Source organism: Protomyctophum parallelum (assembly GCF_964188405.1).
Source record: "Protomyctophum parallelum genome assembly, chromosome: 6".
Taxonomy (NCBI): Eukaryota; Metazoa; Chordata; class Actinopteri; order Myctophiformes; family Myctophidae; genus Protomyctophum; species Protomyctophum parallelum.
In genome coordinates this window covers 34,946,714-34,973,507 of record NC_139701.1, presented here as the reverse complement: position 1 = coordinate 34,973,507, position 26,794 = coordinate 34,946,714, and the positions used below count along the sequence as shown (strand labels likewise).

At 43.2% G+C, this 26,794-nt stretch overlaps 1 protein-coding gene across 3 annotated transcripts in view; it reads left to right on the top strand.

Annotated features, from left to right (window-relative positions):
- syde2 (synapse defective 1, Rho GTPase, homolog 2 (C. elegans)) overlaps nucleotides 1-25,967 on the top strand; it is a 55,647-nt gene extending 29,680 nt beyond the window's left edge. For all 3 annotated transcript variants that reach the window (XM_083768154.1, XM_083768153.1, XM_083768152.1), the window contains 4 exons: nucleotides 4,453-4,579; nucleotides 16,757-16,938; nucleotides 17,193-17,424; nucleotides 21,813-25,967. In XM_083768154.1, the coding sequence (XP_083624280.1) occupies nucleotides 4,453-4,579; nucleotides 16,757-16,938; nucleotides 17,193-17,424; nucleotides 21,813-22,627 (1,356 nt within the window). In that variant the 3' untranslated portion in view covers nucleotides 22,628-25,967. The remainder of the gene's footprint in view (nucleotides 1-4,452; nucleotides 4,580-16,756; nucleotides 16,939-17,192; nucleotides 17,425-21,812) is intronic.
- The last annotated feature ends 827 nt before the right edge of the window (nucleotides 25,968-26,794 follow it).

Sequence of the window (26,794 nt, the reverse complement as noted above, 5' to 3'; positions counted from 1 at the left end):
CTTTGGGCAGGCTGTCAGTGTAGTATCCTGCGTTGAGGCAGCTCCATGGTACAGAACAGTGGGTTCGACACTAGATCCCTGAGGAATTTGAAGGCTGTTACTGAGGCACGCATGGCCAGGCGTGTAGCAGTATGTCTTTACAAATGATTATATAGATCTTTAATGGAACAGACCCTTTTTGAGCCTCTCAGAATTTCATGTCCCGAGGGAGGGTTCCTCCAAGCTTTTAAGATGCTGGATGATTGTGGCTGTTTTGAAAAGACCATGGATAATGTTTGTGCCAGAAGAGATGGTGTTATGTGTGTGCGTGTGTGTGTGTGTGTGTGTGCTCTTTGTGCTTGTTAAAGAGACAGGAACACTCTCAAAAAGCAGCTGTAGTGATGACCAGCCAGCCACCACCCACAAGTTACACATCTGAAATTATTATTATTTTGCAGACCACTTGCCTTCCTGTTTGCTTTGTTTAAATTGAGGAGTCAAGTATTATTACTGTGTTGCTTACCAAAGTGTAAGGAATTTAATATGTACACAACTACACATGTGTGCATTTGTGGCTACATGCATTTATGTGCTTGTTGAGTAGTGTGCATGCACTTGTTTGCGCTCCAACATGCATCACCTTTCTGTCATTAGAAATGACGTTTGAGGACAGATCACCTGTTTACAGACTGGTGACTAGACAATCATGTTTACAGGACACATTTCAGTGGGCTGACTTGAGTCTTCAAAGAGAGTCTTCAATTAGATTCCCTGTTGGGGTACTTTGATATTTTAATCAAAAATAACTTGGCTGATCCCAGCAGAAAGATATATGTGCTTTCCATACAGTCACTTAATGTCATTACTGTCTATCAAGGTCACTTGACTGTTTTGCTGCCCTTGTGCAAGGGCCCAATCAATATGGATTGTTTGCTGCAAAGAATACAAATTATAGGGAGCTAAAAGTCACAACCAAAATATATATTTAGCCAAGATTTTCAGATTTGCTCCAAAATGCGACGGTCACAATTGTAGTAGTGAATCAACAGCACTAAGTAGTCTCTCAAAATGTATGAAACAAGAATATAATCAATCTTCTAATAAATAACACTATAACAAACTTTGACATAAACTCTGAAACCAGAGCAAATCCAGTGAAATATCCCAAATCTAATCAAATAAACCTTTTAGAAGATAACCCCCTTAGGAATTGTTTAGGGATTAGGAAGAATAGAAATACCAGCAAATAAAACAATCCTCTTACCAATAACATTCTTCAAAATATATCACATGGGTTGGGGTTAGCAGCAGCTTTGAAATGAGAAAAGTAGTGCAATAATATATTATTCTAAAATTCTAATTATAAATAATACATTTTGGAAATCTAAATATGTAAAGTAAACAAACCTCTTTCAGATAACTTGCTCCATAACAAATAATAATAAAAAACGAACATCTACACTTGGACAAAATCTGTACTTTGTCGGTGGATTCCCGACTCTGGAAGCTAGAAATCCGCCTACTGAGTGATGATATGATCTGTCTGGGACTCGAGCTCAGCATACAGGGCTCAGCTGGTGCTGTGTGCTGCCTGCCTGCTGCCTGTCTGGGACTCGGGCTCAGCATACAGGGCTCAGCTGGTGCTGTGTGCTGCCTGCCTGACTGCGGCAGCCGACAAGGGAAAGCCCACTTCTGGAACAGCTGTTCCCCGCCTGCGCCGGGCTCACCCCCAAAGAAAGGCTCTTTTTTTTCTGAATGGACTTGTTGTTCATTGTGCCCAGTGACTTCTGTTTACTCTCACACAAAGCCAAATCCCTCTAATCTGTCCTTCTCTCTGCCTCTCGTGTGAGGTTTGAAAACAGTACTCAACTACTACACAGAGAGATCTCACAAATAGTTTGGCCCATGGGACGGGTGGTCCTTATTGGTGTTGCTATGCTGGAGCCTGTGTGTGAGTGTGTGTGTGTGTGTGTGTGAGTGTGTGAGTGTGAGTGTGAGTGTGAGTGTGAGTGTGAGTGTGAGTGTGAGTGTGAGTGTGAGTGTGAGTGTGAGTGTGTGTGGTGTGGTGTGTCTGTCTGTCACTGTCTGTGTGTGATGTAACTTGTGGGCATGCACACACATGTGTGTACGTGTGCATGTGTGTGTGCAAACGGCTCACCATTTACAGCCCACTGACTTAATGTGTTGCCAGGGTAACCACAACAGTTGGCCCGGTATGCCACATACCAGACAGACACATGTAGGAGAAATTATGGGATGTCTTAGCTGAGCCTAATCCCAACATAACAAGGAGACCATTAAGGCTAATTTATACTTTGTCGCATGAGGCCAACAACGCAATCAATTGCGTCGTGTTGTTAGCCTGTCATTTCCAGCAAGTGACACCATCGAGCAAGACTGTGTTCCTCAAACCTTTTCATGTCAAGGAGGAACCCCAAACTGATGTGCATGTGGCCCCGGACCCCCATCTGAAAATGTTTTGTGCCAGGGAAGAGAGAATAATATTCTCTCTACACAAAGTGACCCGCAGTGAGCTTCTATCTGCTATTTTTTAAATCCAATCATGGATAAAGTGATTAAAATGTGATGCTATATACATGTATAATGTATTCCTTTTCTAGGGACGTCCTAGAGCCCACTTTGAGAACCACTGCTCTATCCTCTCTTCCAGTATCAGATACCATCATACCAACGTGTAAAACCTATTTCTGGAGTTTCTTTAGGTCACCCTGCAGTCTTGTGGGGAGGGACTATAAATGCTTGTTAGCCCCACTCTGTCAGTTTTAAGTGAGAACATTATGTGCCCTGTCGTCACTCCTGAACAGGATGTGTCATTTTCCACACGTCTGTTATTATTTGTGACAACAACACAGACCCTGAGCCTCTTTTCCGTATGCATTTAAGATGTGTTAAAACAATACATTATCAGCAGGGCAAACAGCTCATTATGGATATATTTTAGCCACTTAAATCCCAGTATGCGTATTCTATTCTCTCACAGAAAGTAGCGCATTCGGCTATTTTACGCGAAGACATTTCATGTAGAGCATACAACAGAAACGTCAGTGTAGAGACCTGAGGGTCTCCGGTCCAGTCAACCAAGTAAAGGGTTTAAGTGGCTTTAAGTGGCTTTAAGTTTAAGTGCTTAAAGCTACAAAGTACAAACCCCAAACTTTATGTCTGTTGTTGCCAATGGACAGAGGTAATTGTGACGATGCCCAAACTCCAATAAAGATGGTGGCGCATCCATCCAGTGTCCGCTGTTCAGTCTGCTTCAAATAACTTTATTGACGTCGTCGACAAAGGAGGTGTCAAGTAGGTGTCCTACCCGACGCCAGGGTCAAACTTTCTCAATGTAAGCGACTAAGCGTATAGTGAGAGTCCTGGCTTGTAGCATTACAAAGTATGTTTTTGTTATTTTTTTCCCCTCCTTGTTTGTACGTGTTTAAAATAAATGTGTTTTAGCACGTTGCCTGTTGAAAAGGGTTATTGGTCTCCGGCTGTGTCAGCACATTGTACGTTTCTAATAGATAGGACAGTGGTTCTCAACAGTGGTTCCAGGAAGTCCACAGGAAAAGTAATTATGGTAATATAGCATCAAAAACATTTTATCCGTTAACATTTTGGCTATTCAAAAATAGCAGATCTACAACTTCTCACAGATTGTCTACCAGTAGTTTCCAGCTGTTGCAAAACAGCGACAAAAGCGGATCCATGTGATCACGAAGTATTGCAAATAGAGCAAGCAAATGCCAAAATAGGGACGGCAAGTTAAAAATGATTAAATCTGTCAGAATTTAGGTCAAAAGATTTAACCAATGAAAAGTGTTAATAAAAGCATGTGACTAAATTATGTGGATCCATTGGATTTTTTTTTAAAGACCCTGGGCTCCATCTTGCGCCACCCTTATCCCTAAACCTATTAAAATAGTTCAACTAGCCGATCTACATCTACATGTTGTGAGCTTGTAGATCAGCTATTTGAACTATTTTAAAAGGTTTTTTTAAATAGTAAAAAATGGCAAATAAGTGTAGGGATAAGGCTTAAGGGGTGGCGCAAGATATAGCCCCCTGTGTTTATTTCCATTTCCTGAAAAGTAACAGCTTAGAACATGCAAGGTTACGTCCAAACTGAGTTTAAGATTTAGATTTAGATTTCTGCAGCTTTTCTGTTGCCACATTTTGTATATTTATTGATTAAAACAGCATTGACCTAGTAAACCTACTGTACCATATTGCCTAGGATTGTCATATCATAGAGTTGGGAGACCGGCACGTGGACTCTGCAGTAGTTTTGGCTTCCCTCCAGCTACACATTGTTTGGATAGAAGTTGAATTTGATCGATAGGGTTGTAAAAATGTCTGCCTCTGCAGTTGACTGCTAGACTCTTTGACCGCGAGTATTATTTGACCTACTTGTGTTGTGCGTGTGCGTGTGTGTGCGTGCATGTGTGTGTGTGTGTGTGTTTCCAGGTGGTGGGTCTATACCGCCTGTGTGGCTCTGCGGCCGTAAAGAAGGAGCTCCGCGAGGCCTTTGAGAGAGACAGCTACACTGTGGAGCTGTCTGAGAACACCTATCCGGACATCAATGTCATCACAGGTAAACCCATAACCACCACATTCTGAACCAGGAGATCTGAATCACACACGCACGCACGCACGCACGCACACACGCACGCACACACACACACACACACACACACACACACACACACACACACACACCTGAACTGAACGACTTAACGCCTGATTTATACTTAGTTGCATGCCGGAGTCACGCTCCGTAAATTGCAGATCTACAAGCTCACAACGCGTGACGCGTTGTGAGGGTGGGGGGGCTGATTGGGAAGCTCCCTCATGGTCAATAATTGTCCATTTCACCCAGTGACATGCACACGTGTAACTTTCACATCTTTATGTACAGTATGTCATCCAGCAGGTCAGGGTTCATGGTGGGCTCAGGCACAGATAGGGGCTTCGGTATTATGCTAACCGGCTGCTTCCCGAACACGGTGTCGAGACCCATTTATGGGTCGCAAACACATTTTTATGGGTTCCTTTATTTATTTTATTTCCTACATTTTAGCTTTTAATTATTATGATATGAACATTTTCAAAATACATTCCCAAAAAAGCATAATTTTTCATGAATTCAAAACAAATTCAAGATTTGTTAATCAGTAATTTCATGAAGAAATGAAATAAAAATCAATTCAATTCCATAAATTAGAAAACAAATGTTTGTAGTGAAAATAGCTGATCTACAAGCTTACAACGCATTTAGCAGAGTAATGGGTTGTGAGCTTGCAGATCTGCTATTTTCACTAGTTAGGGTTCCGGCGAGGGTTGGGTCACGGGCCAAAAGGTTTGGGAACCACTGTGCTAAAGGACTATTTGACGGACATGGACTCTGGCATATCGTTGCTGGCATATCGTGCTGTCGCTCAGAAACCTCTTATCTCCATATTTTTGGGGTAAATTAACGCCCTACTTGATCATACTATCGTCACACGAAAGTATATAGTACAAGTTTGAATTGCGGCATGAACTGAGCAACACGTTTGGAGCTTAACAGTTATGGACACACACCGACACAGACGATATGCAGTATGTGCAGTCTCAGAGTAAATGCTACTCTTTCTCCTCCACTATTTCATACAGTGATGAACTAGACTAGACTCTAGTCTAGTCCATACCTTACCACAAAAGGTACAGGTAAAGGGTTTTCTTCTGTGTGGGTTTTAAATATATATTATATATATTTAATATATAATGTAACTCTTAGAATGTAACCAACATTTGTACAGTCTAAGGGCTGTATTTTGCGTGTCTTAGGTACCAGGTCTTATTACTTAACTTAAGACTTGGAGGCGTGGTCAATGCTCTTTGGCCACAAATGGCATTGATCACGCCTCCAGGTCTTTAGTTTACTCAAGTTAGGTAATAAGACCTGGTACTTAAGACATGAGTCTAAGAGTAACAAATGATATACTGTATCCAAAATATTAGGAACAATTGGTTTTTCTTTGAGACAGAATGATGGGGATGAGATGAGCTGGAAGGGATGTAGATGGTAGAGAGAAGAGCTGTGAAAACTCAACGTGCAAGATGTTGTCAAATATACGAATAATCCTCACACGACACAAATAAACAATCCTGAATGCAGGCACCCGCATTATCCTCTCTGTAATGTTCTTTATCTGGAGATAGGAGATCTGTGTGTGTGTGTGTGTGTGTGTGTGTGTGTGTGTGTGTGTGTGTGTGTGTGTGCGTGCGTGTGCGTGCATGCGTGTTGTTTGTGGTAAAAGCATTCCAGTAGTCAACATACCAGTATAGGCCATTGCCTGAGGGAAACATGCACGCGTGTGTACGCACACACACACACACACACACACACACACACACACACACACACACACACACACACACACACACACGCACACATGCAAACCAGGCCATGTAGTACATTCAGGTCAATATTTTTGTCCAGGTCCCTGGTTGAGACATGCTCTATACTGTTCCTAGAATGAGGACCACAGGCTTAGTTGAGACGGAAAGGCAAATGTAAACAATGTTGTTGAAGGATACAGACTCTAAACTTTAAGCCTCACAGCAGCCTGGCCTTGATTTATGAAAATGTTCTCTCCCAAAAGCACTGTCCCCGCCGCTTCTATCCGGGTAATGTTTTATTTAAACATAATTGTTGAATTACTATTTAAATACACATGCATTGCACCTTTGACATTGAAATGGGAAATGGGCCTTGCCCTTGAGTTGTATCCAGGCGGGTCACCACCATTCACTGTGAGTACATCGCGACACCCCCACTCTCACAGATAGGTTATTTCATCCCCCCCACTTTTGACCACCCTGACATTTTTTCCACTTGGACGTCAGCAACAACTCTGTTTCCCCTATATGAAAGCATATTGGGCCCATTTAAGATTGATTGAACGACGACTGTGCCATTTTTGCCAAGCATGCCTACCTGGGCATGATGTTTTGCCCAATTTCTGTTTCTGCAACTTTAAATGATCTACAACTGATAGCTACTCGTTAGCCTGCAACAACAACTGTGTCATGGATCGAAACTTATTTCGATGCTGTGACACATGTGGGAAGGGGTGGGGGGGTTACTTGGTCAAAAATTACTTGGTCATGATTTTTTTTTCTCCCACAAAAAGAGGAAGACCATGGAAGCCCCTGGGCATTGTGGGAGCTGCTGTTGGTTTTGGGAAGAGGCCCCATATAGGCATCCTCCTATCATGCCTGCTTTGATCCGCATGCATTTGCATTGCAGGGCAAAGAACACAGTTAACAGTTGAGCGGGTTAGGAAAAAAGGGCCAGCACCAGCGTGGCTTGTTGGTTTTTGCTTGCTGTCTAAATTTGCTCTGCCAAGCGAGTGGGTGTTGCAGATGGAACCAAGTGAGTGAGTGAGTGAGTGAGTGAGTGAGTGAGTGAAAAAAAAGTAATATGATTAAAGATTTAGTACACAATACTTCCTTTGGGCTACCTGTTTATGCTTAGATGTACATAATGTATCTTTTTACACTAGCTGTATCTGTCCTGTATTTCATACTGCAGTGCTGCTGTGACAACTGCATTTCCCTCACATGATTAATAATTGTCTATCTATCTACCAAGATGTTTAACAATATTAATAAACAGCTGAGCGCGGCATGTCGCGTGCTTAGCTTGCAAATTAGTTATTTTGGGAAAGTAGCACCATTGTGCGACGGATATAAATTAGGCTTAAAAAGCGGGCCAAACAGATGAGTTAAGAGGGCTGGCATGTCACACGGCTAATTTTAAAAGCAGAGGTAGTGAAAGGGATTATCCAGGGGTCAAAGTTCAATCCAAAGCTTGCAAAACATGCTCAGTGCGTGGCCTTCCATTATGAAAGATCACAAGCCTTTGTTTCAAATCACAATCCACTCAAATGAACCGCAAAAAGTCTTCCAAACTTGACTGCCGTGCTCTGAATGATGAAGACGAGCAACACAATCTTCACTCTGCAGTCACTTCTGTGTTTTTTGACTACTTCAAACATGCCAGCTTATTTATACTTAACAGATTTTCAATCTGTTATTTCAGGCCAGTCGTATGACAAAGTATAAATTAGGTTTCAGTGGCACAACATCAAATTGGTCACAGAGTGACTATGCAGCTTGTGCTGCATGCAACTGTGCAGCTGGGATGAAATGTTTTGCCTTTAATCAAAGGAACATCATTTTCACAAATATTCCTCGTTCTGGATTGGTTTATCTGTAACGTAATTGACTGCAGATTGTGCTGCAGAATCTAACCTTGGTAGCAGGCAGTGAGAACTTTGAGATGAATACATTTCGGTACAATATACATTTATATTGTTGTGCTAAGCATAGTAGTAACAATTTGTATATTTAGGGCTTGTTTTTAATGAGCCAACATTATAGTGTTTCCTCTGTCTCAGTCAGCAGTGCCGGGTGACACTGTGTTATAGCGTTTACTATTCTCATAACATGAGAGTGTGTCATCTGTATAGCTCTAGAGAGGAATACGTTTATATTCCAGTTTAAACAGCCTCTGTAGGTTTGTGTTTTAGAGAGTCTACACTGAGTCTACACAGTAAGAATTAATACTGAGGATTTCACTGTGTAGTAGAGCTGTTTGGCATGGGATCAGATCAGCAGCACCACAACAAGTAAAGTTACAGACTCTTGAAACCCCCACCACCCCTCAGAAGGCCTAAGTGGGCCTACGCCAGGGGCCATCTCAACAGCGTTTACGTTGGGTTCAGAGACATATATTATCATTTCATATTTCATTACCCCTACTTATACTGTATAGGATCCTACTAGATCCTACTATGGCTCCCAGGTTTATAGGCGGTCAAACTGATTGACATTAAAGTATGATCAAGTCTTGGCTAATTTACCATTTGGCCTTGGTGTGGAAACACGACACTGGATGACTTTCAGATGAAACAGAGCAGCGCTTGACGGGGAATCAGTTCAGACGCGTGTCCTCTGCAGGATGAAAGGAGACGTGTGTGTCTTGAGACCACTAAAAAGCTTGTGGAAGTTTCCAGCGGCATAAAGTACATGTAGCCTACTCAAGTACCGCATGTGTTTAAATACAATGTTGAGTTGTTTTTACTTTAGTGGAGTACTTCCAATTTGCACTACTTTTACTTCGACTCCACTACATCTCGGATCCAAATACTGTACTTTTACGCCACTACAGTTAATTGAAAACTTTAGTTACTAATTAAACATACCGGTACATTAACCACGTCAGCACGTTTGAGCTTTTGATCTGCTATTTTCTAAAGATTTCAGATTTTCTGTACATTTTGAAAACTTGTGAAATGGGACATTGCAAGTACTTTGACTTTTGGTAGTTTTAAGTATAACTTTATTCCAATAAGCTACATTTGTATTATTATTAGTAATTTTACATTGAGATATTGATACATTTACTTAAGTAAATAATGTGAGTACCACCACTGGAAGTTCCAGGCTGTTTCAGCACAGTTATTGATCCTAACTTTGCGGTCTGGAACTGCTGACATGTCTTTTCCGTGGCTTGCCCCGCCCCCTACTCCCCCCAGCCCCCCACCCCGGCTGTGCGTTACAGCCTTGCCCCAGTGAAGACATGGAAAGTCATTAACAAGTGCCCCCTTTGTTGCCGAACAAACACAGATGGTATTTGGCTCACGCATGGGGGATTAGCTGAACTTTGGGCCAGCTAGTGAAGCAGGCAGGCTTCACCACACACACAAAAAAAGCTTCAGGCCCATGTGTGTATCTGAGCAGCACTTCATTCTTTTGTTTTTATGATTATTCCCGTGGTCATTTCGTCTCTACCATTGACTGGACAGCGTAGAAAGAGAGACGGGACAGCGAAGGGGTTTAGAGAAGGAGGTGGTGACGCGCAATATGATTCTCAGACCTGGAATCGAACCAAAAAAAGAGTGCAACCGCATGGTTATACCGTTCCAACCGTGAGCAGCACTTCCTCAAATATGGGTCGGGAGTCGAGTACCTGGATGACTGCTGCTTACATTATATTTTACAATTACAATTTAGGCGTTTAGCAGACACTCTTACTTAGCCAGAGCGACTGACAAGGGCAGGATCAGAGTGAGCAAAGTCTCACTCAAAGCCTAGTCAACAAACAACAGGGTAAATAGTCACACTATAGAGTTTGAGTGCAGAGGGAACAATGTAGTGCCTCAAGGAAACTAGGATACCAGGTCAACAATGAACCTAGTATCTGTTCAACAGCAACAACATGCTGTCTAAATAACATTCTTGAAATGAAATCGAAACAATTAACCAACACATATCTGCATAGCATAGTAAACTACAGCATCAATTTGAGAACACTATGGAAAGAATACAGTATTAAGTGCACAGTAAGACCTCCAGAGCCAGGCTGAATTTACCCATCTGGTTTGGGTGCTAAAACGTGGTTTATACACCACGTCACATTGCACGATAGATACCCTGCCTTACACACTCACATGGGGGAGCACGCTTTAGTCAAATGCATGTCCCGTTAGTCCGACATACTGTACATGGCCGGTTAGTCTCATCCGTGGCTTCCACGTGCGGTTACGGTTAGGGTTTAGGGTTTGGGGTAGAGTTAGTAATGTCGGATTATTGGAACGTTGGACTAACGATCCCCTCCCCTCACATGGGTCCTCTTGTCCAGTGGTTCTCAAAGTGGGTGCCGTGACACATGTCCAGGTGTGCCACAGAATACTAATATTGGAATTCATCAATATCACTTCACGTGAATTGCACTGTCCTTGATACATTCTAATCTACACTAGGTAAGGGCTCCATCTTGCGCCACCCTTATCCCTAAACGTATTCGCAATTTTCTAATATTTTGATTTTTTTATTATAGTTCAACTAGCCGATCTACATCGAGACATTGTGAGCTTGTAGATCGGCTATTTGAACTATTTTAAAAGGTTATATAAAATAGTAAAAATTAGGGTTAAGCCTAGCCCCAAATCTCTTTGCCAAAAATGCACCACAACGATAACGTGATGTGTAGTGAGCTTGTAGATCGTCTGTTTTTGGTAAACGTCAGATTAACATTCACGTACCGTCCCCAATAATACATAAGGTTCTAAGAATTAACAGTGTAGTTCAGTTATAAAAAGTTATTTACAGGGTGGTGCCCTGAGCCAAAAGAGTTTAGAGGAGCACTGCCCTAGTCTGGCGCTGTGAGGGTGTGCAGAGCGGATGGCATGGAGGGAGGAGGGGTTGGGTGGTCCTGCTGGAAGAGATGAAAGAACAAGTCCCCATTTGTTCTGTGGGTGAGGCACTGGCTGCAGCACTGACAAGCGAACTGACCTGCTGCTTTGTTTGAACAAGAGGTCAAAGGTAGAGAGCCGTGCCCCATTGCATTGTGTGCCTTGTAGTGTTTGGTGGCACATTTTGGAACGTAGAAGAAAGTGTGTGTCGTGTGGGAAAAAAATTGAGATTTATAGTGGATGTGTTGTAAAAGTGCACTATGTTGACACATTGCTGTAGTGGATTATGGGTGAATCTTTTGACGTTCTGCATGTTTGTACTGTCATCCGTTTGTTTTACTGCACTGTTTGCCACAGGCTCGGCTCCAGGATGAAATGACAGTGGCAGTTGAAAAATGACGAGGTGGCACACATCATTATTATATAGTAAAACAATATGTACTGTACATACAACTTAAACTGAGGGGGCAGAATTTGCTAAAGAGGTTCCCAGCCCCCCTCTGGCAACCCCGTGGAGCCGGGCCTGGTTTGCAACAATAGGATTCACTGGTGTTAACTGGTTGTAGAATCAGAATCAGCTTTATTGTCACATCACAGTTTTACAGATAAAAAAGTGTGTGAAATTAATTTTTGTGCATAGTTCCCATCATGTCTTTTTTCCAAGAGAAAGTGTGTGTGTGGGGGGGTAAGGGGAGAAAGCCAAATGTACAGGTAAAGGGTTTTCTTCTGTGTGGTTCTTACATTTTTAGAAGCTTTTGCCACAAACAAAAACCCAAAAGTTCTCTTAGCTTATTTACAAGCTTTACTACAAACTGTACGACCAAAGGGTCTCAAAAATATATTTACACATAGTACCTGAGATAATGTATATATTAGGTGCGTGAGCATAGCAGCCGCTGTGTACTGTGCAATGCATTATATATACTTAAGGACTTATTCAAGGTACTGCTAGGACATGGATTAAGGTGCAAGGAGTCAGTGGGTGTCAGCCGCATAGAGGGCTGACATTGGAATTTAACTTTGTCTTAATCAGTGATTATCAACCTTATTAACAAGAACCCCCTGTTTGATATGCAGCAGGCCATGGACACTCATTTGATATGTTTTATCTGTATGACCATGGCCCCCAGTGGTCTGAATTCAGATGGTAATGGACGGTGAAGGACCAGTTACTGACTGTTTGCGTGCGACACACAGCACACTCACAGTGTGTATATTGTTGTCAGCTCGGCTGTGAAAATAAGTGCACAAGTAACATTCTGAGTGCTAAATGAACTGACGGTGTGCAAATGGTCTCTTTTGGGTCCATTTGCACACCTTTCAGAATGTTTACAGCGTGTAACACCTGCAGAACACAACTTCCTATTCACTCCTCATGACTGTGCGTGCGTGCACGTGCTCATGCACATGGGTGTGTACTTGTTGCATGTGCGCAATGCTGGATGTCTGAGAGACAGCCGGTTGAAAGTGGTTTAAAATCGAATTATTTAGGGTATATAACATTTGCTCTATTGGGAAACCAGTGCTGATATATTGAATTAAAGCAATAGGCCACATGAGGCTGCAGTTTATCACCGTTAAGGGGCTGCGTTGGGCCTAAAACCCCTTAACTGTTCTAAAATAATGAAGAAGCAGAACGGGAAGAAAAATCCTTGCGTGGCTTAATGCTTTTCTAAAATGGTTACCAAATATGGCAACATGATTTAATAAAATTCATTTTTACAAGAAAGTAGAACCTGCAACTGCCTCCACAAACAAGGAAGTCGCTCTTAAGCGCTCCTCTTACCGTTCCGTGGAGGGAAAACTAAATGGCGTGACTAGCTGTTAGTATTGTAAACAAGAAGTTGGTGGCGCGAAGCTGATCCATGCGGTTCTAGGTGTGTGTTTATTGAATATTTTACAACAGGACTCAAAGTCAAAGCCAACCAATGGAACGATCCGTTTTAGAATAAACACAACTCGTAACTTTGTGTATAGCTGTATACAGTTACAGTGCATTGCCATAATAATAATGTGTGGTTGTCACAGAATCCTAAGGCACACCTGGACTTGTCTCACGGAACACCAGTGTGCATTGGCACGCCGTTTGGGAACCGCTGTGTTAATTTACTAAAGTCAACACAGGCACTGACTCATAACAGGCTAATGATTTACCTCAATGGCTGTATTCTCCTCACCTTAGAGCACTACACACACACGCACGCACACACACACACACACACACACACACACACACACACACACACACACACACACACATACACACACACACACACACACACACACACACACACACACACACACACACACACACACACACACAGTTGGACCATTGGACTGCTGTGTTTATAAAAACATGGAAATAGAAAGAGCCTACTATGCATGCATGTTGTTTCAGTCTATTGAGAATGAGGTCGTATGTGTACGCATAATTAGGACGTGTCGTTTCATGAAACAATTTATTAAAACAAGTGTGCATTCTTTGATTTGGGCTGGCCTGCCTGTCACGATGTGTAAACTCACAGTCACAGCACTCAACCACTTTAAAAAATGATTGTGAATAATAAAAAATAAATAAAAAATAAAACATTTAAAATTAAAGCTCATTAAAGTCACAATGTGATGCGTTGGGAGTTTGTAGATGTATTTTCGCTATTCACCGTACAATGACACGCATTTAGGGGTTATTACGTGAAGGTCACTGAGGTCCACAAATGCTTGACTTTCCATTTGTAGAAAACTAGAGGTTTGCGCTCACATCTAACGCCACGCGTCCAAAAACAATAACGTTACATTGCTGTTACACTAAAACTCTGCTTCCCATCATGCAACTGTAATCCAACATGCATTGCACTGTATCGACGCACGTGTCACGTGATCGGCCGTAGCCAATGGGAAGAAAGAAATTGTGGGATTTCACCATTGGAAGAACGCTCTACTTCTCTATTTGACCACCAAAAGTGCAAACGAGCGTTCAATGTTAAATCCCGGTTTCCTGGTCATAAATGCACGGGTCCGCCTGCAGTCCCAGCTTTCACCACTACGTCTCACAGCTTCAACGCTGACCAGCCTTACTGGGGGCTTGGATTTCACCGCCAGCCACTTCCTGTTTCGGTGCCGTTTTAAAACCCTTTTTTGTCAGATTCTATAGGCTGCATCCGCAGTGATTGAACAGAACGCGGATGTCCTGGGCTCATTTCTTGGCATTTTATTCATACACACCATTTGTACACTGACAGGTAAATTAACACTCATGTATTTACATTGCACTACCACAGGCCCCAAACGAGATAAGTTAAAAAACATACTACAGTATTTTGCATCCATGCAGGTAATTTAGCTTTCAGCGACGAAATGACCTGATTACAGTTATCTCAACAGGGTCACAATAGATTGATAACGGGACGCCGAGTGATTGTCATAAAGCATTTTTGTCTTATCTTGTTGTGGAAATCAGCACGTCCTCAGAGGCATTGAGAGGAGTCTTCTGTAAAGACGTTATCTCGTCACATCACATTCTGAGCATACCAAACTGTCCTTAAGATAATAATATGTTAGCCTGTGTATTCAAGAATAAAAAAGGTAATGCAACTTTTCTGGTCCCCCCCCCCCCCCAAACTAAATAAACATCTGTGTTTAGTATCAGTGGTGTTCATCGGGTACACGGTGAACCCATAGAGCCGTCATTGTGAATTCAGCTGACACAGAGAGGGCTTGCTCAGTGCCTGCCCTGATTGCTTGACACAACACAACAGACAGACGTAGTTGTTTGGCTTTCCTTTTTTCTTTTTGCCACCACCAGTACGTACGTAGCCTTAGGAATGCACCTCTCTCTCTCTCTCTCTCTTTCTCTCTCTCTCTCTCTCTCTCTCTCTCTCTCTCTCTCTCTGTGTGTCTCTGCGCCTCGCTATCTCTTTCCCTCTGTCTGTCTGCTGTGCATTGCTTTGTTGAAACGTGTTGAGTCTTGAGAAGGGGGGGGGGGGGAATTCATAGTGCTGAGCAGAAAAACAGAGCTGCTGTTAGCCTTGTTTAAGTGGAGATTGTCACGGACACAGGCTTTTATGACACTGTATATACTGTAGGTCAGAAGGAAGAAGGAGGAGGAGTTATTAGAAAACAACTTTGACACAGAAATAAGCCATATAACCTTTCATGAAATTGAAATTGTTGACCGATTCTACCTGTTGTTGTTATATTGTTCAATACTTTTACGGCATTGATTCTAGATGAGGCTTTAGTGATTACTGGTTCAGTCATGTTGTAGGCTACTGAGTTGAATGTCAAATGTAAAAAGGATAATTCCACTGAACTGAACTAAAGCTAACCTGAGACTTGGAACATTGTAACAATGAACTGAATTTAGATCCCCCTTTCGACACACCATCCAATCCCATGTGCAGTGGCTTCACATGCCAACCTACTTGTTTAGAAGAGAGGAATTGTGGGTATTTTGCCACCCAGAAGCGCCATAATCTCAGGCTAATTTTCAAGTCTTCGCTTTGTCTCGTTTTTCTGCCAAGATTAATGGGCAAGGGGTTCACATTCACAATGCCAGATAGAAATAGACTAGAAAGCGTTACACCTCAGACTCCCTTAGGAGAGGAGAGTGGGGGATTAAGGGGATTAAAAAGTGAGCGTGTTAAGTTTTGCCCTCAGCTCTCCTTACCAGACGTAAAGGGATGTCAACAGGCATAGAGTGAGTCATATACTGTAGCGTGCTGTAAATAGCAAGCATGGGATGAACTTGTAAAACGCCTGGGAATTGTTCAGTGCTCAGTGATTGTGCAAGTCATTATGAAGGAGCTCCCATTGACCAAAATCACACAACGGGCATTTTCCTCTTAAATCATACAGGGGGCGGACATTATTAAGCGTAATAATGTTCTGCTCTGTAAACGTGGGGCATCTTCAGGCAGGAGGGAAATGAGAGGTGAAGTCCACCACAAAGGATTGTCATGCTGCCAACAGCTTTTATTGTTCCCTTACAGACATGGCAGTAATATTTTGGAGGATTAGCGGCGATAGTATGGGGTTTCATGTTTGTCTGGTCTGGTCCACGGGACGCTGGCGACACAACACAGGTGTGAAATCACACGAGCACAATGAGGCCTCCCAACATTCTGACGCCTAAAGTTATGTTATACTAATGCCTATGACTCTGGCTGCAGTGTTACGCCCCCGTCACAGCTTCTCTTGGCAGCTACAGTAACCACGTATGTCATCATGTCCAGCCATCTAAAAGATCTATCAATAGCTACACTGACGTTATTAGCAATGTGCCAAATGTTTAAGTTGCCCATGCGATGAGTTATTGTTTATTCATTCAACTGAAAATTCGTCCCCTACTCCTCTGCTCGTCCAAAGTATGCCATTTCTCGAGTCTTTGGTGGAAACATGTCTTTGTGACCAATGACCATCAACACACCTGAACTTACACGACTTGCCTCTGTTTCCCCGTCTTTCTCTCCGCTCCATATTACCCCATCCTCTCTCTCTCTCTCGTCCCCCCTTCGCTCCTTCTCCAGGTGTGTTGAAGGACTATCTACGAGAACTGCCCTTCCCTCTGATTGATAAGCAGTTATATGAGGCTGTGTTGGAGTCCATGTCCAGGAGACCTCTGAGGATTGGTCCAGGGGGCTGTGAGAATGACCAGTCAGACACGGAGCACACGGTCAGCTTGCTGGACATCCTACCAGACGTGGAGAGGGTGAGGAAGTACTATGTTCATTTTGTCCCTGGTTCCCAGAGTGACCTTGATAATTATTGTCTATAATACTCCTTCGCATGACTGCGTTGCTTGCTAAGAAGATCTGATCTTAGAGCTAACAACATGTTGCGTGTGGATTGAGCTTTGTGGTTATTGTGACAGCTATAATAAATTGTTTCTTCTGCTACTAAAACTATATTTTTCTAATTCTAACAATAATAACATTAGTGGGGTCTTTTTGTGTGTGCTTCAAGACAACGCTGCGGAAACTTCTAGACCACTTGAAGCTGGTGGCATCCTACCAGGAAGTGAACAAGATGACCTGCCAGAACCTGGCAGTGTGTTTCGGCCCAGTGCTGCTCAGCCAACGCCAGGAGGCCTCGTGTCACACTAACCGAGTCTTTATTGACTCTGAGGAGCTGGCCAGTGCCCTGCACTTCAAAAAGCACATTGAGGTTCTGCACTACCTGCTTCAGCTATGGCCTGGTGAGTCTGAGTGTAATTCTGTGGTTCTCAAACTTTTCAATGCCAAGGAACCCCATAATTCTGAGAGTGTACAAGTGGGCCCATTTGGTTCCATTTGTACACTCTCAGAATCACAGACCTGTACGGGTCCACTTGGAACCCCCTCAAGGAACCCTGAGGGTCCCTAGACCACTTTGGAACCAGTGGTCTAATTCAGGGGTTCTCAATGTTTTTGGCTGGGGACCCCCGGAAATGCTTTGGCCATGTCTCGCGCCCCCGCCCCCGAGGGGTCGCGACCCACGGGTTGAGAACCCTTGGTCTAATTCATTTTTGAGTCATTATCTGAATATTGTTTTGCGCACTTATCTACCGGTACATTCCAATGTACTGTAGCTGTTCTGCGTGCAGTACAGTATATGCCCTGCCCACACCGCTTTCTGCCAGAGGGGGGGGTATCGTGCAAATTGCTACCAGCTCTGTGGCTTAGTTCCACGCAGAACCTTGAAAGGGCCGGGGGTGCTTTGATCCCTGAGGTTACCCACCACCACTGGCACAAGCACGGCAGATAGCCACTGGCCACCATCTGTGTTGATCCGGTGCAGATGGAACTCGGCCACAGTGTGCTTCATCATGGCAAACCACAAAGGACAGAGCCAATCAGAGCCAAGCGAGTAAAGCCCTGCCATGAACCAAACCTCTGAGGTGTGGCTCTCTTGTCTTGTTTGGACAAATCACCAGCCAGGGGACTGATATCCAGAGCTAACCAGCCATCCTCCAATTGCTAGATATCTGTCCGTTTGTCCAACAGTTGCATGCTGGCCACAGCTGTCCCTTCCTTGCAGTTGTTCATTGAGATGTGAAACAACCAACCAGTCTGAGATGAATATGAGAGATGACACCTAGTGGGGAATGGTCAAAAGCATTAAGCATATTCCTTGCGTAAAATCTTTTGTTGTGTTATTAAGTTGCTGTTCATCTGTCACATGCTATATACACATTCTGTGTGTACATGTTCAACTGTATTTATTCACCCTCCAGTCACCCCTTAATGAACGTGTTAACTGTCACTGTCAGCGTGTGCTTCAGTGGATGTTATTACTGAGGTCTAAGGACGGAGAGGCACATTTATCCCAAACCTCAGAGTGTTATAATCTAGACTGTGTACAGGCAGACAGACTGAGCATAAAGATGTGACTATGTGAATTATTTCCTTTTGGCCGAGTTTGCTAAAAGTGTTTTTTTGTTTTTGTTGATCTTTTTCTAAATGTGCAAAGCAAGGCATGGCTATTTGTTGGTCATTTCACTGTATAGTCATAACATTTAATAGGGGGGGGAAAGCACTTTCTACTGAGTGTTTAATTTTTTATTTTGCTCATCATCACTAACAAAGATCACCATCTCTAACTGACTAATTAAAACCGTGTTTAAATGGAGGGGCTAACAATGGTACAAGTGTAAAACATACAAACAAATAGGACCTAAAATATTAAGCCTCTCACCAGTACTGTGGAAAGTTTTAACACCTACAGCATTGAGGGACACACAGAGCAGCATACACAGGAGCATAAGTCAGCATTCATAAGTCTCATATTAGCTGGTAGCCTAGTAATAGGTAAGTACAAGTGAAGCTGTGCAAAATGAGACAGACAGTGCTTACTATGTACGTAAAAAAGGGAGGTATTTGTTTATTTTTTGGTAAGAAAACTGCTTGCAGCTGGAAGAAGAGTCTGTCTGTAGCAGTGGTTTTCAAACTGTTTGTGCCAATGGACAAGTCAAAATCTGTATTCATAGTGAGAATAGCCAACTAATTTTGAACATGTGCGGAAAGAATATAAATACATGAATATTATTCACCTATCATGACATGCCCAAAATACGGACACCAGTTTTAAAGTGGTTAATATAGTGTGTGTGTGTGTGTGTGTGTGTGTGTGTGTGTGTGTGTGTGTGTGTGTGTGTGTGTGTGTGTGTGTGTGTGTGTGTGTGTGTGTGTGTGTGTGTGTGTGTGTGTGTGTGTGTGTGTGTGTGTGTGTGTGTGGTAAAATAATACAAATATTCATAACTTGTATTACAATAATAATGTGTGGTTGTCACACTGTGTGGGAACATATAGTATAGGTATTTAGTACTTGATAGATGTGCGTGTGGGTCTATAACAGTCCTTACTATAACATAAGTCTGCGCTGGCATGTCTAGTTACTAGTGCCTAATGACCCGGCCTATAACAGTCCTTACTATAACATAAGTCTGCTCTAGCATGTCTGGCTACCAGTGGCTAATGAGCTAATGAGTGAGAAATTCTAACCTTGATCAGACTTTCAGCGTGGCTTCAATGCAATGTTTCCCCTCTGTTACCTCCTTTCAGTCCACTTCCCCTGCTCAAGAGCGTAGGATGGCTGGGCTATAATTAAAGACATTCCTGGCCTAACCTTAGCCCTCAGCCCTCTAAACTTCACCCTAACATTTCATGGCCATTATGGGATATTTCCATCCGCCTCTTCACACCCCACACGCATAACCAACCATCCACTGCATTGTTGCTCTCTGGGCCTCAAAGTCTGTGCGTCTTTGGACGAGCGTGAGGATACATGACAGATGTACTTTCTGTCAGGTCAAGGGGCTCTTTATGTTTGTGTGTGACCAGACCACTGACCACCATTGTGTCTTGGTAGATACATGTTATATTAAGGAGGCATATCACATGTGGGGAATTTGAGTTTGGATACGTGTGTGTGTGTGTGTGTGTGTGCGCCATGTGCTTCATCAGCTGTGTTCTGAGTGCATGGTTGCTGTTGAGAAGGTGGTCAGGTGTGGATCGCACGATGGCAGTGTATGACAGCATGTGGTGGAGGACATTGTGTGTGTGTGCGTGTGCGTGTGCGTGTGCGTGTGCGTGTGCGTGTGCGTGTGCGTGTGTGTGTGTGTGTGTGTGTGTGTGCGCGCGTGTGTCCTTGGTATTTTTAAGTGGTGGCTTTAACACAAATGTGTTAAACCAACCTTGGGAATGAAATCATGCAACATTGTGGTATTATATGTCTTTTCAAAACAGTAAAGAGACTCAGCAAGAGCATGTGATGTCCATAAAAGGCACATTGCCTTTTATCACTTACAGTGACACTGAAATAACAAAAGGAACCACATTACATTGCTGCTTGCTCCTGACTATTTGAATGACTTGATAACAATCAGGAAGCATCCGTTATACTTTGAAACTTTCTTGTCGACGGTGTGTCTAAAGTCTTTTAATTTCCCGAATTACAATCAAGGTCTAACAGGCTTACCTCTTAATGCTATTCTGTTTTCTGTTCCCTTCTTATCCAGTAAAAGACAGCTAGCAGTGTCGAAGTGTAGATACACAGAGAGAAATAAGAGAGTGTGACAGGTAACTGAGTTGTGTTGGAGTTGGTTTTGTTGAAGTGTTTTTTTACTATTTATTTTTGTAGTATATCCATCTTACTCTCTTGTCCAAAGAGGGATTAAGTCATCTTTTTGATTTATTAGCATAATATGTTATAGCTTTATTTACCTTAGTTTAAACAGTAGTGAAAACCGAGGACCCCAGAAGAAAGTTAAATAAAGCCTATAAGCTAAACCTCAGAGACAAGTCAGAGAAGTTTCAAGAGTGTGTGTTGGAGTGAATTCAGCATGCATACTTGTCTTAAGCATGGCATAACATAAGCATGGCATGGCATGTTGTCTGATGTTATTTCTGCTACAGGACCTCTTGTGTGCTCACATGGTCAACAGCAGCTGGACCTCATAGTCCCGCAGTGGCAGGCCTTGAAGGATGGCGGTGTCCTTCTGGCTGTCCATGCATCTGTCCACCACTGTGGTCCCAAACCAAATGTGACAAACAAACAAAACGACTCAATTGCCAGGGAATTTCGCTGTGCACCTTCATGATCCCTGTAGGACAAACCTTGTTGATTTTCATGATCCCATGACTTTTCCTCTACCACCGCCCGTCAATCTAATACGCCACAAGCCAGGACGTGACCTAGCTTTCCCCCCCCTGGTGGGAGGGTCTGGAAGGAGCGTCGCGGCTTGTGATGAGACTGCTGTGTTCATTGTAGGGGGGACGAGGATTTACTATTCTGTGCCCATCGGGGTGCAAATCGGACGGGGCTGAGTCGGCTCAAGCAAACTTCGCAACGTTCGACATGGCAACTCGTTCGCTTTACGGCGCCCCTCCGTCGCGGTCTAAAACTGTCTTTGGAGACCACAATATGGTTCATCTCATCATCATCATGATTTTGTTCTGTTAACATTTATGGTACTCATATGGTTAAGGCTTGTTTTTGTTTTAAGGCATGTTTTGATATTAAATTATAATAATTATAATGATGATCAAATAGCTCACCTTCACATTCTGACTTTGTCCTATCCTGTCTTCCTGACTGTTTTCACAGTACCAGACGAATACAGCCAACGGTCTTCCCCTACTCCCACAGCAGCGGCTCTCGACACCACCACCGACCTGCTGACAATCCCGCCTCTCCGACGGAGGAAAGAGCGCCCGCAGGTGCTGAACCTGAGCGACGCGGAGATGGCGGGCGTCCTGAGGCCCCGGCCGGGCCGCCTGGACAGCCCCAGTAACCGCTACGCCGGTGACTGGAGCGGCTGCGCCGGAGAGTGCTACTTCCCTCCTGAACTCATGCTGCTTCCTAGCAAGGAGGAGGCAGACTACGACGACGTGGCCTCCGAGGACACGGACTGTGTCAACGAGGAGCAGGAGCAGGCAGAGGAGGGAGGAGAGGACGAAGAGGCAGATAAAGGACAAGGTTCTAAAGCACAGGAGAGGGAACAGGACGTCCCGACCTCTGCACTGTTTGACTCTCCCGAGGAGCAGGAAGAGGAGGAGGAGGAGGAGGAAGTGCATGGGCCAGCGGAGGAGGAGAAGGAGGAGGAGGAGGGAAAGGAGGAAGAGGTGGAGGAAGGGCACGGCGAGAGTGATGGTTCAGGCAACAGTCAGCCCAGGGAGGAAGAGGAGGTGGAAGAGGTGGAGGAGGTGGAGGAGGAGGATGACGACGACAGGGTGTGTGACCACATCCTCCCCCCGCATCTTCCCAAAGAGCACACCTACCAGGCCTACATGAAGATTCAGGATATTAGCCCGGTGCTCAGCAACAGGGTCAACCTCCGAGACCTGCAGGAGAGCATAGACACTCTAATAGGCAACCTAGAGAGAGAGCTAAACAAGAACAAGCTCAACGTAGGGTACTGACTCGTACCACACACGAACACTAAAACGTGCACACACGTAAGGTACAGAAAGAAAGTGTGTGTGTGTGTGTGTGTGTGTGTGTGTGTGTGTGTGTGTGTGTGTGTGTGTGTGTGTGTGTGTGTGTGTGTGTGTGTGTGTGTGTGTGTGTGTGTGTGTGTGTGTGTGTGTGTGTGTGTGTGTGTGTGTGTGTGTGTGTGTGTGTGTGTGTGTGTGTGTTTGGGGCGGACGGGGGGTATCTGGGGGCAGGTCTGACTTACCCTATCACGGTGCTTCAGGAGTGTTTTTCTGTGATGATACCATGGCAATGGTGTAAGGTGCTGTATGTTCCTGCACAAATCAAGTGGATGAGTTGAAAAGATATGTAAAGGGGCACTTCTGTTTTTTGTTTTTTTTTGTCCTACCTACCCCTAAACATTCCGCTTTTCCCCCTTTTTTCCTGTCAGCTATTTGTTGTTTTTGTTGTGTTTTGGTCCAGATCTTTGTTTTGTTTTGTTATTGTTGCTTCTCTTCTTATTAGAAGAACCCATTGACCCCCAGGGGTGTAAAAGGTGCCTTAATTGTGTGAAGGTGGTACATTAAGGGGACAATCCACACTATAACAAAATTCACATACCGTAATGCCAGTCTTGTGATCTTAGACATATCGTAATGCCAGTCTCGTGGTCTTAGGTCAGTCTTAGGAGGCCAAAAACTGAAGTTGTCAATCAGCGCTGTCGCGAAGATGCAAGGGGCTTCTCTTGACAGTAAATTGAAGACTTTGTGAACATGAACAGAATAGTGGAATGTGCTCTATTGCATTATAGAATGAGCGTGTCGTGTTTGCCACAGAAAATGTTACTGATTACTGTCTTACCCACAAAGTCAGTCTCATATTCACTGTTGGCATTGCATTCCCAGCAGTTGTGCCTCAACGACAGGGTCAAGAGTTAGGAGTTAACTCTTGAAGATCATAGAAATAACCTATGTTAATTCTGCTTTAGAGTGGATTTCCCCTTAAAGGCAGCAGAAAGCTTTTCTATTGAGGTACGAAACTCAAAATGTTGTACAACAATAATGCACTTATGAGGCAGGCGGTAGTGTAGATTGTCGGTATATAGTGCAGCAATATGTTGGCTGTGGACTGAATGATGGAATAACAGCCACTGAAACCTCCTCTTAGGGTACTGGAGCCTGGGAAACTACACATGAACACGTGCATCAACACTCACACAAACACAGTCACACGCACGCACACGCACGCACGCACGCACGCACGCACGCACGCACGCACGCACGCACGCACGCACGCACACACACACACACACACACCTGCCCCATTGGGATGGGAGTTATTATGTGGTTAGATTGTCTCTGCTTGTACAAGCATGCACACCAGATATATAGTACATTTCATCTTATGCAGGCAACTAAAGAGAGAGTGCATTTTATGTGATGTAATATCGACCTGACAAGTGAAAAGGCTTAAAGACCAGCACTTTTCTGCTCTTCCCAACGACCCCACCTTTTGGCATGGTGCGCGTTAAACCATGAAAGAGACAAAAGCCAAATGTGAAACACAAACTGCAGAGCAGCAGTTAAAATGGTTACTGCAGATGCAGAAGCCTTCGGCTAATATGAGTTTGCTGCCTAAATAGTCAAAAGTACATTTTCAGCAATCCAGGGATTCAGAATGATCAGTATTTAACATATATATGTATATAAATGTATTCGGAGTATATTATTTTTTACAGCTTATGTTTCCATGGTGTATTTAAATGCTCCCAATGATCTTCTATAGTGTTGACTCGTAGTAACAGTTGCATTTCTTCCCTTCATGCTACCTGTTCACATTTTTATGTGCTGGACTAATGGTACAAATTTAGCTGTAAAATATATGATAAAGATGTTCTTGCAGAAAGAGATATTGTTATTTTTGTTATATTGTGTACATATTTGACATCTATTTGTTGTCTCTGGTGGACTAAGCTATGTTCATTTTGGTGTTTTTGTTTTTTAAGGTACTGAACGTTGCATGGTCAAAAGCTTTACTGACATAAGATTATTTCCCATCTGCCTTGGTTATTGATATTTATGTGTATCGACACTATATTATGTAAAGTATGCACATTTCTTCACCTGGTTCATATGGATGATGCATATCGTTCAAGCATTTCTCTAGAGCAGTGGTTCTCAAACATTTCTTTAATGTCAAGGACCCCCATTACTCTGTATGGCCTGTAAGGGTCTATTTGGAACCCCCTCAAGGAACTCTGAGGGTCCCTAGACCCTCAGAGAACCATTTCCCTAGATGTTTTGAGAACCATTTCTCCAGAGGACTGAAAGGCAGGATAACAGTGTCAAACTCAGTTCCTTGAAGTCAGACTGTCAGTATACAACGTGTTGTAGAGGCCAGACTCATGCTCAAAATGAGGGCCAAGGTTGGTTCAACTCCCTTTGCCCTGAAACTTGCCACATTTAATTCCAAATTATATCCAGTGTATAATTGCCAAAATTCTACCGCAATCACCCTTTTATAGCTTCTACTATAGCTGAACGGTCCTGCTCCACGGGCTATCTGACACTTGCTCCATGGCCTACTCTGTCAGTTGTGCCCTCTAGGTCTGAGAAGGACTTGTGAAATTGATTGTCACCGGGGTGCCTTTCAAACCATCTGTCTGCCCGTTCAACTGGGAGGACAGTACGGAGAGGACCCATTTCATCCTCCACTTGAAATTTTGGTTAGCAATATTAACAGATTTGTATTTTTAAACATTACCAAGATCTTGTTGGAACAAAGAGCACAACCCATACTGACATTGGCACTGGCTGGATTTATTACACCGCAGGTGAAAATCATTTTCACTAATTTGTACTTTCAGTATTGCCTTGATATTACACAGAATCAGATCTCTCATTTCAAAAGGGGAGAAACAAAACAAAACCTGTAAACCTGTGCTGTAATTCGGCTTATGCTAGTCTTGCATGAATAGCATAATTCAACCTTGCATGGCCGATTTTGCCAATCATGTCTAATCAGTTACTTCAAGGAAGGGAGGAAAGCAGTCAAGTGTAACCTCTGGCTCGATCCTTTCAATGTGTGATCTTCTTCCTGTTTGTCAATCAATGCATTCCTGTCTTGTATTATCCAAAACAGGCCATTCTCCTCTATGCCTATCACATGTCAGCATGTCGTCGTATACAGTATGCGTACACGTCGTGTCGTTGATTAAACTTTCCTGTGCCGTCTGTCCCCTGGAGAGAAAAAAACAAAGCAACAAGGAAAGCATCACCCAGCAGAATATTACTTTGTACTGATCCCGACAAATGTATGGTCATATTAAAGTATATTATTTCACGTTCACATGCAGCCTCCTCATCTTCCTGCACAGCGGCACAGCAGGCGAGCTGCCTGCAGTGCCTCTTGACTGCATTCTTTTATACCATATATATTTTTAACTGGCAAAATAAGATATACAAGCTTGTAGATCTGCTACTTTGGATGCTTTTGTGATACTGTGGTATGATCAAGTAGGGCATTCATTTTTGGGGGGAAAACCACAATCGAGAATATGGCGATGGGAGGTTTCTGCCCGACAGCAACAATATGTTGTCGATGTTTTAATGGTTTATTGGTGATTGGTTTTTATCTAAATGCTACTTCAGAGAATGTGAATTCAAGTACAATTGATATGAGAATACAGCAACAGGATTGGTACCTCAAAACATCTAAAGTAAAATGTGGTCTATATGTGAAATAGACCTTGCTGTCAGGAACAGTCAGGAAAGGTTGCAGCTGAAGAAAATAGTTAAATCAATGTTAAAAACATTGATTTAAACAATTGAAATCCAAACGTGAGTTTCAGAAAATCTATTTAAAATGCATACGTCATAGACAGAACTATACTCAACAGAGTCGCATTACCATTGTTCAAATGCCTGCATTTACAAAAATACCTGATCTACACAGCTTGTAGATCTAGTTCTGCTATTAATAAAGAATGAATGGGATATAGATAGATAATAAGAGAGTTGAAACTGGACTCAAGCTTTCAGATGTCCTTTGTAATGGAAGAGCAGCTGAAACCTAGCCTCATAGAGTAGAGATAAATTAAGCTGGGAATTGCCCTTGGTGGCTTGTGGGAATCTCCCAGCACAGTGCACAGCTTCAGGGACATTCCCAGGATACAT